The sequence below is a fragment of the Perca flavescens genome, chromosome 14, assembly GCF_004354835.1.
Source record: "Perca flavescens isolate YP-PL-M2 chromosome 14, PFLA_1.0, whole genome shotgun sequence".
In the NCBI taxonomy this organism is placed as follows: Eukaryota; Metazoa; Chordata; class Actinopteri; order Perciformes; family Percidae; genus Perca; species Perca flavescens.
The window spans coordinates 23,458,306-23,478,145 of NC_041344.1; the positions used below are offsets into that span (position 1 = coordinate 23,458,306).

Below are 19,840 nucleotides of genomic sequence, written 5' to 3' on the forward strand. Positions count from 1 at the left end.
GACTTCATATAAAGCAGCACAAAGCAACGTGTCAGCTTCTGTGACACCTTCCTGGTGTTTCTCGGCTGCCTGGGTAGTTCAATAGCAGAAAACTGCAGATTACTCCTGCCAACAGCAGGTACTGTATGATGAAATAATATAAAGAAAAGATCTATTGTTTTAATAAAACAGAGCTCTTGGTTGTGGTCCCCTAGGCACTGCTCCAGAAGGTTGGAGATCTCATCCTGGATGTTGACGGTTGCGACATCTGCCCATCCTCCGAGGTCCGCAACCTTGGTGAAATTCTGGATTCCACCCTCTCTTTCCATACTCAGATCAAATCCATCATCAGATCAGCCTTTTTTCATCTCCAAAACATCTCCAGACTCCGGCCATCTCTCTCTGACTGGCAGAAACCCTCATACATGCTTTTATAACCTCCCGTTTGGACTAATGCAATGGAGTCCTGTCTGGGGTCCCCAGCAAAACCCTAGACAGGCTCCAGTATGTCCAATGGCACATCACCCCAACCCTCCTCCACCTTCACTCGCTCCCATTTAAGTCCCACATCACATATAAAATCCTCCTTCTCACCTACAAATCCCTCCATGCCCTGGCCCCACAGTACCTCTCCGACCTCCTCCATCCATACACCCCACCCTGAAACCTGCAGTCCTCGGACGCTGGCCTGCTCTCCATTTCCCACACCAGACTCTGTACCTTCAGAGACAGAGCCTTTAGTGTTACACCCTGGACATTTAAAAAAAAAAACTCCTGTTTACCACAACCTACAACCTCCTTTAGCTTAGCCACAGTAATTCTGTAAAGTGTCCTTGGGTTTCTTGAAAGGCGCTATATAAATAAAAGTTATTATTGTAGAAATTAACTGGGCAGATTTTAAATTAAAACTCTGAACTTTGAATCTCCTTTTATCCATTCTCGTCTGTATCCGACATTACAAATATCACAGATAATGGCTAGAGTGGCATATTTATTTGAATAAAAATATTTAGTGTTAGCTTTGGCCAGCATGGAATATACACAGATTGTATTTTTTGTTTTTGTTTACCTAGGCTGCTCTTACCATCCAGCTGTTTTTAGGCCTTGTGGTAATTTTAATCAGTAACCAGATAAAACAGGTCTAGCCACAGGGTGGATGTTCATTATCTCTGGCCTTTGTGCCAGGGAGCCCTAGCGGGATTTAAGGGGCACAGAGAAGTCAAACAACCCGTGTGTACCATAAGGTAAATTGCCAAAAAGGTTCAAATGAAAATCAGGATAGAATATAACAGAACAGAATGAAGGGAAGTAGAAAATGATGGGGTTTCACTTCATCTGAAGAAATAAAGCTCAAAAATTGATATGTGTGCATATCCTGTGTAATAAAGGCTAAATGTGGGTGGACTTCCATCCATTCACTTCCAATAAACTGATGCTGTACTTTACTTGCATTCAAAAATCCACTATGGTGATAAATCATCTCAGGGATTTGGGATTCAACATAAACTGGGCAAAGAGCCAAGTAGAACCTGCGCAATGTATGGAATATTTGGGTCTCAAAATAAACTCCTTCTCCTACCGCGTCACGCTATCGGAGGGGAGATTAGCGTCTCTGGTACAATATCTCTCCCTTTTCCGGCTGAGCAAAGTTCAGGCTATGCCTGCGCCTGCTCGGCCTTATGGCGTCAGTAGTGTCTGTGGTACATTTGGGGTTTTTAATGATGAAGGATTTTCAGTGTTGGGTTGCAGCATTACGCCTGTGCCCACGCCGTCGTCTCAACCGAAGTGTGAAAATAACTCTGGCGTGCGTAGCAGCCCTCCACCCACGGAGAGACACGGCGGCTCTCGCATCAGGCGTCCCGCTAGGGGAGGTGTCATACAGAGTAACCATGACATGGTTGGGGAGCGACGCTGTTAGGGAGAACAGTGAATGGCACATGGAACTGGAGGTTAGCCCAGGCTCACATAAATGTCTTGGCGCTTATGGCAGTGTTTCTGGCTCTGAAACATTTTCTGAACTTTCTCCAAGGTCCTCATGTTTTAGTGAAAACAGACAATTCCACTGTGGTTGCATACATCAACCGCCAGAGCGGCACTCGCTCACTGCAGTTGCACAAGTTAGCTCGCACAGTGATTTTGTGGAGCAGCAGGAGACTGCTGTCTCTTTGAGCAACACACGTGCCAGGCGTTCTAAACAGGGTTGCAGATCTCCTGTCACGGGGGAATCCTTCGAACGGAAAGTGGACTCTCCACCCACAGGTGGGAGAACAGATCTGGCAGAGATACGGTCAAGCAGCCGTAGATCTCTTCGCCTCGCAGGAAAACACGCCATGTCCAGTGTTCTTCTCTCTGTCAGGCGTAAATGCACCGCTGGGTGTGGATGTTCTAGCCCACCCATGGCCAAACGTGCTACTCTATGCATTTCCCCCCTTCAGTCTGATCTCCCCCACCCTAGCGAAGGTGAGAGGACAGGGTAATGCATATCCTGATAGCGCCACGGTGGTCATCCAAGCATTGGACTGGCAGGAGAGGCATGGCCTCTCCCCATACGCAGAGACTTTCTCTCCCAAGCAGGCGGGGAGATCTACCACCCTCACCCAGACCGCATAGTGCTCTGGGCTTGGCCTGTCTGAGGTGGAACCTGAATGCATCAGGCCTGCAATGCAGGTGCATCAGCCCACTCTCTTTACAGCGGAAAGTGGCGGGTTTTTGAGGAGTGGTGCGAAAACATAGGGATACCATCCCTTTTCAGTGTTCTGTGGTGGACCTGCTGTGTTTCCTGCAGTACCTGATGGACAAAGGGAAGGCTTTTTCGACAATTAAGGTATACTTAGCTGCTGTCTCAGCTTGTCATGTGGGTTTCGGGGATAAGCCGGCGGGGCAACATCCCTTAGTTTGTCGTTTTATGAAAGGGGCACGCCACAAGCTCCCAGTTTCCAGGCCCCTGGTTCCTCTGTGGGATTTTTCAGTCGTGTTAGACGCCCTCTCTCATCACCCGTTTCAGCCTATGGAGGCAGTAGGGATGAAGTCTGTCTCTCTTAAAACAGCTTTGCTCTTGGCTTTAACCACTGCAAAGCACGTAAGTGACTTACAGGCTTGGTCTATTCGCCCTAGCTGTCTGCAGTTTGCCCCAGGGCTCCCTAAAATCTGTTTGCAGCCCAACCCAGCCTTTGTGCCTAAGGTGGTGAAGTCAGTCTACAGGTGTCCCTCGGTGGAGCTCGGCTGGGTTCAGAAAAGCGGATCAGCTGTTCGTGTCCTGGGCTACTCCCCATAAGGGCAAGCCATTGTCCCGCCAGAAGCTTTCCCACTGGATTGTGGAGGCCATATCATTGGCCTATGAGTGTAAAGGTTTGCTTTACACTCCTGAGAGGCCTGAGAGCTCATTCCACAAGGGGCATGGCCACTTCATGGGCCCTTTTCAGGGGTGTGTCAGTGAAGGAAATTTGTGCAGCGGCAAGCTGGGCTACGCCTCACACTTTTGGGGGGTTTTACAGGCTGGATGTTTCCAGACTTTACTTGGCACAGGCTGTGCTGGAGGCTACGGCGCCAGGGTCAGTGAGACTCTCAGTTCAATATGATTTTGGCTTTGAGAGATTCAAATTCAATCCGGGAGTGGTCTATAGCTCCCATAGTGAAACACCGAACAAAGTTAGAAAAAGAACTTTAGGTTACTTAACGTAACCCCGGATCTTTGATAACAGAGTGAGGTGTTTCACCAACACGTCCCTCTTGCAGAGACACGGAAATGAACCTATCTGGAATGATTTGTAAGGAACAGGTCAACTGTGATTATATGAGGGGGCATGGCCCTAGCACAGTTCGACTTGTCTGTCACGGACAGACATGGTATCATTGGAGCTTCCATAGTTGGTCACGCCGAGGCAATTCCCATAGTGAAACACCTCACTCCGTTATCAAAGAACCGAGGTTACATTAAGTAACCTAAAGTTTTACTAAGTTGGCTGTAAAAGTTTTAAACTACAACTCCAAGTTGTTTGAATGACAGAAATCTTCAGATGACATCTTAATGAATGCAATAAGGACATACCCTATAGTAGCCTAAAAAACTGTGTGTTTACGATCCCCAAAATACAGATTAAAACACTTTAAAAAACAAACGATCTAACAAAAAAATAATAAGTTTAGATAGCCTTAGTCTTATATAATTTAACAACTTTCTGTGTTGATCAAGATATTAAGGTTACGTTACATACATTATAATAGCCTATTTGGCCACTGGGTAATCAGGTATTTTATCTGCTGAACTATCGTATTTGACAAACCAACCAGATTTAATTGACAAAGCACATTGTGGCTAAACTTCATCTGTATCATGTTTTAGTCTGATATGTTTAATATGTAAATAGTTATTTATTTCAAAATGATCTGTTAATGTTATAACACTGATTTACATTATTTACTTATCTTTATTCATGTATGTGTGACTATACTGTACAATTTATGCATGTGAGTGTATGACTAAATGAAGTACAAAAATATAGTAGTTTAAGTAGTAAAAATGTTTAAACTACCAAAATGAATCATTTACAGTGTTAAATTAGTATGGTTACCTATTTATTTATTTTTTTGTTTTAAGTTTCTGCAAACATATTTGAAGCAAGAGACAGTTACATCATCCAAGGTCAGAAGCTAGACAAGTCTGACAGTTTTGTTTCCACTAGTGAGAAAGAAAGGCACAACGCCCCAATTGCCTCCCAGTGGAGTTAAACAGTCTCTTTGCTCTTTTGTCTTTGGTTTTATCAAGTCACGCAATGTAGTCTTAGGCCTCCCGAGTCACTTGATGTTGCTTCATCGAGCCACATCCCTACATTCACAATATCTCAAAAAGACAGACAGACCCCTGTCAGGTAATTAGCCTAATTAGTCACTCGCTTGTATTTCCTTCCCCTCCCTATGCTCGCCTTTCTTCCTGCGTGGGTTTGAAGAGTGCCATCATTAATATCATTCCGCCATGGGTCATAAAGTATTCCATGTCACCATGATAAAGGTCACAGCCCTTGCCTGGGAAGGGAGAGATGATAACCTAGCTGGATAGAATGGCTTAAATTTAAACCATCTGATAATACAATTAGTTTAGTGCACACTAGCTAATTTTGTACCCTAACATGAGTCACGGTATCCAAAATGTTCTCTCCTTCTTGCTTTGTTTTCTCTCTTTTTTTTAGGATATTTTAGACATTTTGCTCAGAAGCTGAAGCGGCTGAAAGATCCCACCATATTTAAAGATTATTGGCATAAATTACTGCAATGATGTAGAAAGGACTTAAAGAAGATTAAACTTGAATATCAGTCACACATTCACAAATCTCTGAAGTGACTTATGTGGCTTATTTCAGAAGTACTTTGAGACTGAGTTTCCATTTATCACATCTACATTTGTACTGCAGGAAAAAATAGCAACATGATTATTAACAATGGCTCAACAACAAACATGGAAGTTGAATTACCTTCATAGACAGCTTTAAATCCCTGCCCGCTGACCGCGTAGTCAGACAGCAGCCACAGTGTGAGCCTAGAGCCTGTACTCACAATGGGTGAAGGCAGCTGGAACCCTGTTAACCTGAGAACAAATGGACAGAAGGACAATCACGGTTAGAGGAAAAAAAAGATCCAATCAACAGCACAGTTGGTTGCAAGGTCAGGTATGAAGCACGCTTCCATCAAGCCACCTGTTCCCTTCGGCATTCAAGGATAACTTTTTGTATAACGAGGATCTGAATCATCCACAAATTATAAAAATGCCAAGACCTCAACAGGACAGAAAACCTCAACAGATTTCTCTCCATCAGCAAAGACAAAGTAACTGCAATCATGTATCCGCAGTAAATTAGAAACACAGCGGCCAGTATGGGAATGAACAAACAGTTTAACACATAACAAACATAAAATTGTCAGACTCTTAGTCAACAACCATTTCTAATAACCAAGCAGTACATTTCAGATATGCAACTCTGGAAGAGTGAATATGTTTGCTATTTATACCTGTAGGGTCCATCTCACCATGTCTCAGTCTAAATGTATCTCAAGTAGCCTACTCAATATTCTTTTCGAGTTGGACGTCACTTTAAGGCTCGTTTCACCATCGCTCTAACACATTTATGAAAATCTAGCCTGGTTGGCACCACACCCTTTTCAGTTGTAACTGAGAGTGGGTCTGGGCAAGGTCCATTTGCAGCTCATTTCCAAAGGGGTGTCACCAACAGACACCGCTCAAATGCCTCTGGGCGCATTGGATAGTCCTTCAACCAATCAGACCAACGATCCGGGTGAAGTAGCGGCGACAGCTGCATCAACGGGTTGCTGCGCTTCGGTGGCCGTTGTGTTGAATGTGAAACAAAAAGCTGCTTGCCGTCACTGCGCTATCGTCATCATGTAAAGCCCCCCTCAAAGATAGTGGTTGGTGTGAAAAATTGGAAATGGGCTTGAATGGGCTCTTGGCCAGACTGACGTTCGTCAGTGAAATGAAAATCCACTTGTTAGGGAGCTCTAAAATAGTCCCTGAATTATGCTATTGTGCCAAGGACAGAGGTGTAAAAAAGTATTCACATTCATTACTCTGGTAGAAGTATAGATACTAGGGTTTAAAAAGACTTCTGTAGAAGTTTAGGTATTAACTCAAGCTTTTTACTCAAGTAAAAGTATGAAAGTACTGGTTTCAAAACTACATAAAGTATAAAAGTAAAAGTAATGTAAGATATAATGTAATAATATTAATATGCTTTTTCAAATTAGATCGGCGAGTTTTGGAAACAATTAGCTCGTGGTACTAGGGTGCGCAGAGCTTGCAGCGCTTTCGAAAGGAGTTGTTATTGCATCCAACCATTTCAAAAAATTCTTCCAGGTACGGCCAGGGATGTAGAAGGGTTGGCTGGTCTTCCTGGTTACCAACCTCCTCGCTGGCGCTTGGTTGGGACATTTTGCTCGAGTTCTCTTGAGTCTCTGCCACGGACATCTTCGTACTAGTACTAGGCTACATACGTCTGCTATTTCCTTGCTGGAGTGTGATGTGATTTGTGTCACGTGCAGGTGCGATGGATCGCGTACAAACAAATAGGGTGTCGGAATGGTATATGTACTTCTCATCCAACCACAATCAAATTCACTCTCACCGGATGGCGTGATTTATCTGGATAGGGTTTTTTGTGTTTTTTTTAACGATGACAAGCCGGAATGAAAACAAGCCGAACTGAAACAGGAGTGACGAGGCTATTTTTTAAATGTAAGGAGTAGAAAGTACAGATAATTGCATGAAAATGTAAGGAGTAGAAGTAAAAAGTCTGCATAAAGTATAGATGCCCAAAATTTATACTTAAGGTATCAAAGTATTTGTACTTCGTTACTTGACACCTCTGGCCAAGGCACATGCAAATTTAATAGGACTTCTTACACAGTAAACACGAAAATAAAACTTGGCTGTATTGGCTAAACAGTGCAAGATCTTAGCAGTTTAGTTTGAACATATGCGTTAGCCTTCTCTAGTTTGTTAGCCCCTTGTCATACAAGTGATGCTTTTATCTGAGTTTAATTTTGTCTTTCCTGCAACAAATAGCATAAGAAACTAAGATCATTATTTAATTTGATTTGGTGGGTGTGTGTGTGTGTGTGTGTGTGTGTGTGTGTGTGTGTGTGTGTAAAACATTGACACCCTCAATGAAGAACTTTATAACTTCATGAATAACTTTCAAGTGCTGATCCGGAGGTGCACAGTGAACATGGGCTTATGACTCTTGCTTCACTGGGATTTTGTGATGATGCCCTTACCTGGAACTGAGAAAAGTGGTGATATGAATCATCTATGCAAGTTTCCATGTGTCAAAAAGTGGCTATCATCAGTATTGCTTGGCTGTGCTTTGTTGCTTCGTGTTGCTTGCTTGCATGGCTACGCATACTGAATAGTGGACATTGTTGATGTGTTGCTGCTTACTTTTGCTCTGCATCTTCTACACTGTCTTGAGAATGCTTATTGTGTTGCTGTCTTCATTGTGTCATGTTGTCTTCTGTCTGTACATTTTAACCATCACCTCACTGATTAAGAAACATCTGGCCAAACGACTGTAGTAGAAAATTAGTCAGCTGGCTAACACTGGCACATTGGCAGAAATGTAGATTCATGTGTGTTGTGCTTGTAAATAAATAAATAAATAAATAAATAAAGTGTATATAATTGTTTTTTCAAGCTATTTCTAAATACACGTTTTCTCAATGTTGATGATAAACAACAGTTAAACAAATCATATAAAGTTCAACTGCCCAAAAATAATATCCCCCACACTAGCTAACTAGCTTCCTCTGTTCATATCTCTTAGTTGTCATTATATGAGACTTGTCTCCATAGCTGGCAATATCAATCATTAATATGACTTCTGGACAGCTTTGCGCGTGGAAAAAAAAGCATGCCGATTTGACACTGAAAATACAAGGCATAATTCAATCTAAATTAACGTTACCTTGTTATAGTTGGTGTTATTTTCATAAGGATAGCTAGCTAAGTGTTTGTTTAAAAGCAATTTAACGTAAACAGTGTTAGTTTTCGTCGAATTACCAATAACTCGACAGTTTCCCATAGCTAGTTAGCCAGCTAGCTACCTAACTTAGTAGCGTTTTTTTACTGATGGTGACATGTCGCTGCACAATTATACAAGCTGTAACGTTAGCCAATTAACATAAATACATTTAACGAGTTAGCCACACTACAAAATTCACCTTGGCTGTTGTCTGTTTGCGTTATCCAACTCTGCTGGCAGTGTGTATAACGTATTGCTTAGACTAAAGGTTTTATAGAAAGCACTGTCTCTCTCTGGCTCTCTAACTTTATCGTTTTAGAAAGTTAACCCCTTAGCTAACTGACGCAAGCTAGCTAACGTTAGGTAGCAGCGGTGTCTCCTTTCTAAACATTTAACGTTAGCTAGCTACATGTCATCTCAATAATTTAATTTTATCACCTCTGAATGAAGGGCCCCGGGGCTTTCGGCTGAGGAGCAGCTTGTCCTTTCAGTCCGTGAAACCATAACTAGCTAGTTCAGCTGCCAAGGGGCACAACTAAAGCTTTCAACAGTCTCACTAGTCTCAGATATCTCTAGCTAGTCTGACTGTCACACATGGAGTGTACAGTGGTAGCTGATTTTTGAGAATCAAACTGAAGTAACTGAGCCAGTTATATCAGGGATGGTCATGGATCATACTGTGTAGAGAATTGTTTCTCCCAGACCATGGTGTTGGTCAATAAGTGTTAAACAAAATAACAATTATTCTTACTTTAAATGACAATATCAGTACTACTTTGCTTTTACTGATAAAATAAATAAAAATAAATAGAGAGAATTAGATATAATGTTGTTTGATTCCCTTATCACTCTAGAATAATCCAGTCAAATTATTGTCAATTGTTAACCTGGTTTTTGGAGTTAAAAGTACTAAAGCAGACAGAAGTTTGGAGACGTCTGATAAAGTACTACGGACCTGTTTCACAGCAGACATTTTTGACTTGTCACAGTAGGAAAAGCACAGCTGACATTGATAACCTTAACAATGGCTCAATTCCATCAAGTGTCCCAGTGAGCTATTTCAGTGAGTCAGCATGCACAATACCAGGGCCTCTCCTAAGTGGAATGCAGCCATCATTAATGGGTTTGAATACACCTGTGCTTTTCCCACTATGACATGTCAACATGTCTGCTGTGAAAAAAGGTCTGTGGCAAATATATACACACACACACACACACACACACACACACACACACAGATTAAAAAACAGGTGTCCACTGTTCATTTGTTTCCAGTCACCACAGGTTGATTCATCTGTGCATAGACATGAATGTATGTGCATGCTATTGATCCTTAATTAACAAATTTTAATAATTGACAATGTCGTTCAACTGACTTTTAGCTCACTCTTAAAAATTCCATTCCCAATTGCCACTTTAGTTTTCATTTTATGCTCCCATATGTGTATCCAGCATTTTACAATTTATCACATCCCTGCCTTTTATCTCTCAGTGTTAAGAGGGGCCTCAGTGTTTCACTTAATCCTTAAGTATCACATTGAAGGTGGGGAAAAAATTGCAAAACACCAGTGCGAGAAAGATGAATTGAACCAAAAAGGGAAGAGGACTTTAATATATGCATGATTTCACTCCTCTCTGTGAGATTGTCACGGTAGGATATCAGCTAAATGATGGGACACATGTTCATGCAAATAGCCCCTTCGCAGACCACAAATTGAGTTGGAAGGCAGCCATCTTGGTTCAGCAGCGCACTGCAGGGAAGGGGGGTTGATAGAGGGTATGATGGAGGGGCTGAAAGGGCATCCAAATTGCGATAATCTGGCATAAACCAGATACGGCCCCAAATTATTTTTCCAGGCTAAGAGAAAATGAAATGGATACCGTCAGAAAACACAGAAACTGGCTACACATGCGAAGGGAGATTACATTTTGCAACATGATATGGGCTATGGCAATCTGAGGCGTGCAGCCCGTATTGTGAAAAAAGACAGCTGGGGGATTGCCTGTTGTCGAGGAACAAATGTGAGCTATGATTGCGACTGAGCGATACAAAAGAATGGATTTGCAGCGCAGGTGTCTCAAATGAGTGGTAAATTGATGGAGGGAGGATGAAAAAGTGAGGGACAGAAGAAGACAGAAAGAGTGAGATAGAGAAATTAAGAAAAATAGCGCAGTTATAGGAACGCATTGGCTGCTGCCTGCCTGCTGTATGGAAAGCCACGTAATCTCAGAAATAAGGGCCTCTGAGGAGAAGAATAGGTGTAGGCGTGCATGGCTGCATCCACACTGAATAGTATATGCTGTATGTGTGTGCAAGTGTTTGTAAAAGTGCATGTGTGTGTGCATGGAGGGAGCAGAGGTCTATTAAGGCAAGGCAAGGCAAGGCAAGGCAGCTTTATTTGTATAGCACATTTCAGCAACAAGGCAATTCAAAGTGCTTTACATGAAACATGAAACATTAAAAACAGTTAGAAAACAATTAAAAACAATTTCAAAGCATTAAAACAATTAACAACAATTTAAGATCAATAAAAGACAAGAATAAAATGTACAGTGCAGTATAAGAATTTTAAAGAAAGAGCAGTTAAAAATATGTTATTTAAAGAAAGGAAACATTAAAAAGATATGTCTTCAGCCTGGATTTAAAAGAACAGAGTTGCAGCGGACCTGCAGTTTTCCGGGAGTTTGTTCCAGATATGTGGAGCATAAAAACTGAACACTGCTTCCCCCTGTTTAGTTCTGACTCTGGGGACAACAAGTAGACCTGTCCCAGACGACCTGAGAGGTCTGGGTGGGTCATAGTGTAGTAGCAGATCAGAAATGTATTTTGGCCCTAAACCGTTTAGTGATTTATAAACCAGTAAAAGTATTTTGAAATCAATTCTTTGAGGCACTGGAAGCCAGTGTAGAGACTTCAGTACGTGAGTGATGTGATCCACTTTCTTGGTTTTAGTGAGGACTCGAGCAGCAGCGTTCTGAATCAGCTGCAGTTGTCTGATTGATTTTTTAGGGAGACCTGTAAAGACACCGTTACAGTAGTCAAGTCCACTGAAGATAAAAGCATGGACAAGTTTTTCCAAATCCTGCTGAGACATAAGTCCTTTAACCCTTGATATATTTTTAAGGTGATAATAGGCTGATTTTGTAATTGTCTTAATGTGACTTTTAAAATTCAGGTCTGAGTCCATGACTACACCAAGATTTCTGGCTTTGTCTGTTGTTTTTAACATTGTCATTTGAAGCTGAATGCTGACCTTTAATCGTTCCTCTTTTGCTCCAAAAACAACCACCTCAGTTTTTTCTTCATTTAATTTAAGAAAGTTATGGCACATCCAGTTGTTAATTTGTTCAATGCACATATTCAGTTGTTGTATTGGGCTATAATTCCCTGGCGATAAGGTTATGTAAATTTGTGTGTCATCCGCATAACTATGGTAACTTATTTTGTTGTTTTCCATAATCTGAGCCAGTGGAAGCATGTAGATGTTGAACAGAAGAGGCCCCAGAACTGAGCCTTGGGGAACTCCGCATGTCATATTTGTATGCTCAGATGTATAATTACCTATAGACACAAAGTAGTCCCTATTCTTTAAATAGGATTCAAACCACTTTAGTACTGAGCCAGAAAGACCAACCCAGTTTTCTAATTGGTCAGGTAATATGTTGTGGTCGACTGTATCAAATGCAGCACTGAGATCCAGTAATACTAAGACTGAAATTTTGCCACTATCTGTGTTTAAGTGGATGTCATTAAAGACTTTGACAAGAGCTGTCTCAGTGCTGTGGTGTGGTCGAAAACCTGACTGGAAGGCATCAAAACTGTTGTTGAGTGATAAGAAAAGGTTGAGTTGTTGAAAAAACGCTTTTTCTATGATTTTGCTTAAAAATGGAAGGTTTGATATCGGCCTATAGTTGCTCATTAGTGACGTGTGACCTGTGGAAAGATACCTGGGAGCAGAGATGTATTTACAATATTTAGAAGATCAGAAGCCAAACAATTCGAAACACTTTTGAAAACACCCGTTGGTAGAATATCAAGGCAACAGGAGGAGGTTTTCAGATGTTGTATAATGTCTTCCAGGTTGTTCTGGCTGATCGCATGAAATTGTTTCATATTGGATTTTGTGTGAACACTGTGACAACACATATCCTGTACTTGATATGGAAGCACTGACTGTTTGTCTAATTTTCTGAATTTTGTCTGTGAAGAAGGTGGCAAAGTCATTGCAAGCCTTGGTAGACAACAGTTCAGATGCTACTGGTACTGGAGGGTTGGTTAATCTATCGACAGTAGCAAACAAAGCACGTGAATTATTATTGTTTCTGGTGATAATATCAGAGAAAGAGGACCGTCTTGCATTCATGCACACATGCAAAGTCTCTCTTTATAGATGTTATAGTATTTTATAAGAGGGCTTTCCACCTGACTGGCCTCAGCATCATCTCAATGAAGAACCTCTGCTTCCAATTATCCCACCACTACCCATGGGAACGAGAGAGGGAGAGACAGACAGAGAGGGAGAAAGAGCACATGTGCAGAAAGATGGCTGTATAGGAAAAGAGATATTGTAATGAGGAGATGGCAGTGTTGAAGAGCAGGTTGAAGGAGGGCAGAATATGAAAAAGCAGGGAGGTGAGAGAAACACATCAGTATGTGGGAATGTAAAAACTCCAACCATGAGCATGAGTTGAGTAAGGATGAGTCATGGTGAGAAACTCCATTAGTCTTTACAGCTTGTCAGGGATTCATGCTCACACACTCACACAAACACACACATGCAGTCATATTCATTTGATCATTTCCCTGCGTGTGTGTGTGTGTGTGTTTTTGATCTCCACCCAAATATATGTATGTATACAGCTGTAAACAGACAGAGACTAAATCAGGTCATTCGTCCTTTAATAATCTGCTTCACTAACTGAATATGTGTGTGTGTGTGTGTGTGTGTGTGTGTGTGTGTGCATGTTCTCAGGATGGAAGCTAAGCATAGTGCTGATCCAGCTGATTTTCCCCCAGAAGGAGGGAAGAGGGAGGAGGAGGAAAAAGAAAAAAGAGATACAGCAGCAAGATTTTGATGGCTGAGTATGAGGGGAGACATTAGCCAAAATGATGGGTGGTAAGAGAGAGACAGGGGGAGAGGGAGTTGAAGTGCAGAGTCAAGAACTATGTGTGTATTTTATTGTGTATTTGGGCGAGTGTGTGTGTGTAAGTACTCTTTCTACACGGGACTCTGGAGCAGCTATAACTTGTGAGTGGTCAAGGCCAGGGGCTGATGCTCTGTTGTGCTCTGTAAGCTCTAACTCTCCACTGACTGCCTATCACACTAACAGAAATGCTGAGAACAATAGCCCAGTCATTGCAAAACACACACACACACACACACACACACACACACAAATGGTTCCAGTTCCAACTCTTCAGTCTGTTTTTTGGCAAAAGAAAGAACATCATGTGTATGTAACTGTGTATGACTCATTGCTGGCACTACTTGGAGTGAAAAAAAGCTGACCGTGGAGGTTAAAATTGCATTCCATTCCCACACACATGATTTGATTCCTCCAGCTAATAGGAATACTTACACAAGCAATACAACTGTAGATCTATCAGCCTTCTTATCCTTTCTTTTTTTGGTTAAGCTGTAATGTACCACATAACTTTGCCCAAGGGCGTGATCTGGCCTTGATGGAGTTTTATGGTTAGCCTTCAGCGCTCTAAATTTCAGTTTTAATTCCTGTTATTTAATCTGAAACCCTGCAAATGTATTACCAGTAATCTTAGTAGTTTTACAGGGGAAGAACACATTGTAGCCTCAAACATGTTTATAACTGTAAATGTGGACGTTATAATGTGGCACTTTTTCCCATTTCTTTTAACAAAGTTCTACTAATTTTGGCTGTCCATCATCACATCACATTGTCCAGAAAACATGCAGTTCCACAGCAAAGGCAAACATAGCTAGAGGCAGCAACAATTAGCAAATCTCATACTGTACACAGCTTCCTGCAGATCCTACAACCCGACAATATTTCAAACATGACTGACATGTTTTTGAATAGAACGGACTGTGGCATCCAGTTGCTCGTTAATATTCATGTGCGTGTGACATCACAAGGTATTTGGGCATCGCGGATGAACAGTTGGGGTGGGGGGGAAAGAGTATCTCAGATGTCTCTGACACTGAATGCTGATGGTGAGATAATCAACCGCAGTCAGCGCCAACTGAGAGACAAACCGCATCGAAGTCATTAACAAACCAATGTCTCTAGAGAAAGAGGGAGGCTGAAATAAGGGAAAAAGCAGAGAGGAAGGGAAGAGGAGAAAAATATTAGCAGTGACTTGAGGAGATGGGGGGGAAGGGGGGGGCTATAGCTTGGCTATGTGAAAACTTAAACAGCAAAATAATGGAACATGAAATTTTGAGTGGAGGGACAAATAAGGGTGAGAGAGGAATCCAATGCAATGATAAAAACAAGTGAATAATTGACAGTGACTGCTGTGTTCATTTTTGGGCCATAAAAAGACACGGGTGGCAACACAGGTCTGATTAGCTGTCATTTGCTGTGCAGTATAGCTAAAGTCATCACCAGCTAAATTAAAGGATGGGTGCGTTCAAATGAGTGGAGGAGTTTTGGAACACTACCAATAGCTTTAACAGAGATAAGTGCTCCATAGTCTTAAATTATCTCCGTTTCTTAATCTAATACTACCTGAGGGTTGGAGCAGCTATGGCTTACACACACACACACACACACACACACACACACACACACACACACACACACACACACACACACACACACACACACACACACACACACACACACACACACACACACACATTACTTCCTCTGGAGTGTCTGCTGGTCAGTAAGTGAGTGAGTGATGTGACTGGTTTATCTTCAGGCTATCTGCACAGTGTATCAGTGTATTACATTGCCTTGATGCTATCTGCATCTGCTCAACCCAGTAGATACCTATGAGGCTACACAGAGGGCTGCACAATCACTTGTGTTTGAGATTGTACAAGAATATTCAGCCAATAATGCACGTGCAAAAGTCCATGCGTAGTGTTTGAGTTACTATTTAAAGGACTTCAGTACTTCAACATTGCTCGTTTTACTGACAGATATGCATTTATGGACATGATATGTGAATTGAATTGAATTTATTTCAGGATAATCCCTTGAGATGTAGCATCTCATTTTCAAGGGGGTCCTGCACATATATACAAACACAAAAGTTAATCATACAGTACATATACAAACAAGACACAGATACAAACATATACAAAACAATAACTCGCTCACATGCCCTTGACCCCACAATTAACATAGCACACATATTAAAGTATATTGACAAAATAATCAGCCAAATGCATTAAACAACTAATGCATCATATATCAATATGCCTTATGACAAAATATAACATATCCGATAACATCACATCTCGCATATAAGTATCAAAAAAAAAAAATACATAAACCATTTATATTTAATATACTTGGTATCCCTAATTACAACAACAAACAAGAAAAAAGTGAGGACTTGAATAGACCAAATGTAGAAATAGACCTCAGAGAAAGAGGAAGATTATTCCAGTCAAAAGGAGCTTTATATTGAAATGCTCTCCTACCAGCTACAGAAAATAACCTTGGTACCGTAAAAAATGTTGGACATTGAAGATGTCTAAGTGAGTATGTAGAGCAATATGGTATTAAATGCTGTTTAAGGACAATTAGAATAAACACATTTAAAAAATAAACAGAATCCAATGATAATCTCTTCGTTGTTTAAGTTGCAACCAGTGTAGTGAATCATACATAGAACAATGATGAGTTTTAAATGGACAATTTAATATAAATCTGCAAAGAGAATTAAATACAACATTAAGAGGTTTGAGATTGGATTCAAAGGTATTAGTATAAACTACGTCTGCATAATCAATAATTGGTATTACCAGTTGAGAAATATTTTTTTTTCTGACTGGAGTTGAAAAACGTTAAAAATGTAATTGATCTGTACAAAGTATTAAGACATCCATATACTTTCTTGATAATATTATCGATGTGTATCTTAAAAGTAAGGTTGGAATCGAGCCAGAGGCCCAAATATTTAAATTCCTCCACAATCTGCATAAGGGACCCATCTAAAAACTTTACTTCAAAACATGAAGCACAACGGCAATTTTGTATTGTAGAAAACACCATACAGCAGGACTTCTTCATGTTCAACAGGAGTTTATTAGTAAACAGCCATTTTTGTACTTTATCAAAGTCAGATTGAAGAGTTTTTTTGAACTTGCAGCAAATCCCGATCAGAGGTATAGATGACAGTGTCATCAGCATAAAGCTCTAATTCACAATGAGAACAAACTTGTGCCAGGTCATTAATAAAGATTGAAAAAAGTAAAGGACCTAATGTGGAGCCTTGAGGAACACCTTTATCAACAATTAAATAATCTGACTGGGATCCTTGGTAAACAACACATTGACGTCTATTATGCAAATAGGAGTTGAACCAAAGCACAGCATGTTTATTCAAACCGATAGAGTAAAGCTTATCCAATAGAAGGTAATGGTTAACAATATCAAAGGCCTTTGAGAGATCAATGAAAGCCGCTCCAATGAAATGACCATTGTCAAAACCCGAAAAGACATCATTTGAAAATTTGAAGAGAGCAGTTGAAGTAGAAAAATTAGATCTAAAGCCTGATTGATGTGGAGATAAAATATTGTAATTATTAATATAATCAGTTAGTTGATTAAAAATTAGTTTCTCAAATATTTTAGCAACTGCACAAATGATAGAAATCGGACGATAATTATTCACATCTGATTGTTCACCTTTGAAAAGAGGTGTCACTCTTGCAGCTTTCCAAATTTGTGGCACGGTACAAGTAGTTAATGATAAATTAAAGAGATCTGCAAGAGGAAACATAAATATATGAGCTGCGATTTTGATAAACTTTGCTTCCAGATCATCTGGTCCTGTACTACACTTTGATTTAAGGTCCTGTAATGCCTTAACAACATCAGTAGGCATGATCTTTTTAAATGAAAAAGAACCAGCAGGCATGGGAGAATAAGAAGACCATGTCAAACCATCCGAGCAAACAGATTTTGAGCTATGCAAAGACAAAAAATGAAGATTAAAGGCATGAGCTATATGCACAGGATCAGATAAAATATCATTACCCTTACTTATTTGTTTGACAGAAGTTTTTTTATTTTTATTCAGAATATTATTTAAGTGATTCCAGAAGTACCTAGGATTATTAAAATCATGAGAAAAGCAGTCTCTATAGTAGTTAGATTTGGCATTCCTAGTTTCAGTTTTACATTTATTCCTTAAATGCCTATATGTTGCCCCATCCGATTCATCTTTTGTTAAATGATATTTAGCCCAAGCTTTATCCCTTTCCTTGAATAGTTGAAGTAAATTAGAATTTATCCATGGTAAATGTCTACCTTTAACTTTAATCTTTCTCACAGGAGCATGTTTATCAATTATGGTTTTTACTTCAGTATAGAAGAAGTTCCATGCCTCTTCCACAAATGGAATTAGTTGGAGCCTGTCCCATCTAATATCTAATAAATCGCGTCTATAGTAATCCTCATTAAAATTTTTACTTTGCCTCATTGTGATATATTTATAGGGGAAACTGTATTTTAATTTTCCAGATACAATATATTATAGAATGGTCACTAAAGCAATCTGATAAAACACCCAATTTGATAATCCTATCCAGATTGGAAACAAGAATCCAATCAAGTAAGGTAGACGAACGGCCCTCAACCCTTGTGGATTCTTTAATTAACTGAGTAAGGCTTACAGTACCTAAAAGATTTCTCTCACCTGAGGAAGACCGATCCAACCAGTTATTATTAAAGTCACCCAATATAATCAGTTCATTATGTCTGTTAAGAGAACTAATAGTAGCCAGGATAGCATTTAAGGAATCAGTGGGGGCAGAAGGTGGTCTGTAAATATTTCCAATAGTAAGCTGTTTGTTTTCATGAAAAATAATATTAGTAAAAAGAGTAAAAAAGTTAGTAGGCTTAACATTAGGAGAGACACACTCAGAGACCAGATTTATATCAACATAAGTAGCAACACCTCCTCCTCTAGATGTTCTATCAGCTCTATATAAAACATAATTATCAATTCCCACCTCATCATTAGTGATACTGTTATGAAGCCATGATTCAGAAATAGTGATTATATTAGGTTTGTGTAAAGCAGCCCATACCCTAAGAAGATCAATTTTGGAAGCAAGACTCCTAATATTGAGATGAATGACTTTAAGTCCTTTAATTGAATCAATAACTCACAAATAAGTAGTAGGCATATAACATATAGTAGGGTGTAAGGAGCAGGTGGCGATAAAAACAGCGATAACAAATTTTGACAAACAAAAACAGAAACAAATATAAAACAAAACAAACTAAACGAACAAAACAAAAAATCCATAATCGAGCAATAACTATAAAGAATAAATGACTGAAAGAGTCTCAAAACCCGCATAAATAAAAATATTTTCAAAATAGCAATATTTACTTTATTTTAGTCATTTATCAGTCTAGTAGTATCACAAAAAATACAGCATATAAATTAATAACTAAACAAATTATAAGTACTACATGAGACAAAGACTAACTATATTCTGGGATGCCACGCTAAAGACTCACATTAGCTACTCATAAGCAAAACATAAGGACAGACCAGATCAGGTCACAGACAATCAACCAGCCATCCCCAGGGACAAAACAGCATAAAGCATAATGTAAAGTAAAAAATCAAAACAAAACTACTGCTGTCCAAACAATATCAATAAAGAACCAAGCATTCAAAAAAAGCAATATGGCCTATCGATACAGTTGAGTAGCAAATTTAAATAAGACAGCAAAACCCAAAACTGCAGCGCATAAGGAAAAACACAGTGAATTCTAATTAGCAGGAAGGAGTGATGTTGCATAGTCTCTGGCTTCATCAGCTGAGAAAAACATTTTCCTACCTCCCTCCTTCGCATTGATGGAAACAATAGCGCAGGCTTAAGTCCAAGTTTATAAAGGTCCGACATATAACTTCACGATACTTTGACCGCTGTTCCATTACTTCAGGAGTGTAATCATCATAGATAGCGATGGATGTACCACGGTACTGAAGTCTTCCCCTTCTAGCTCTGGCTTCACGTATGATAGTCACTTTCTGGTGGTACCTTAGCAGGCGTATGATAACTGGCCGAGGCCGCTGACCTGGGCTCGGTTTAGCAGTGAAAACACGATGAGCAATATCACAATCCGGCAAAGAACCCAGAACACCCTAACCGAACACT

The 19,840-nt window shown here is 40.1% G+C and overlaps 1 protein-coding gene across 1 annotated transcript in view; it reads right to left on the bottom strand.

The window, feature by feature from the left end:
- Positions 1-19,840, bottom strand: part of csmd2 (CUB and Sushi multiple domains 2) — a 282,360-nt gene that overhangs the window by 233,060 nt on the left and 29,460 nt on the right. The window contains exon 3 of the mRNA XM_028597331.1: positions 5,448-5,560. Coding sequence (XP_028453132.1) covers positions 5,448-5,560 — 113 coding nt within the window. The remainder of the gene's footprint in view (positions 1-5,447; positions 5,561-19,840) is intronic.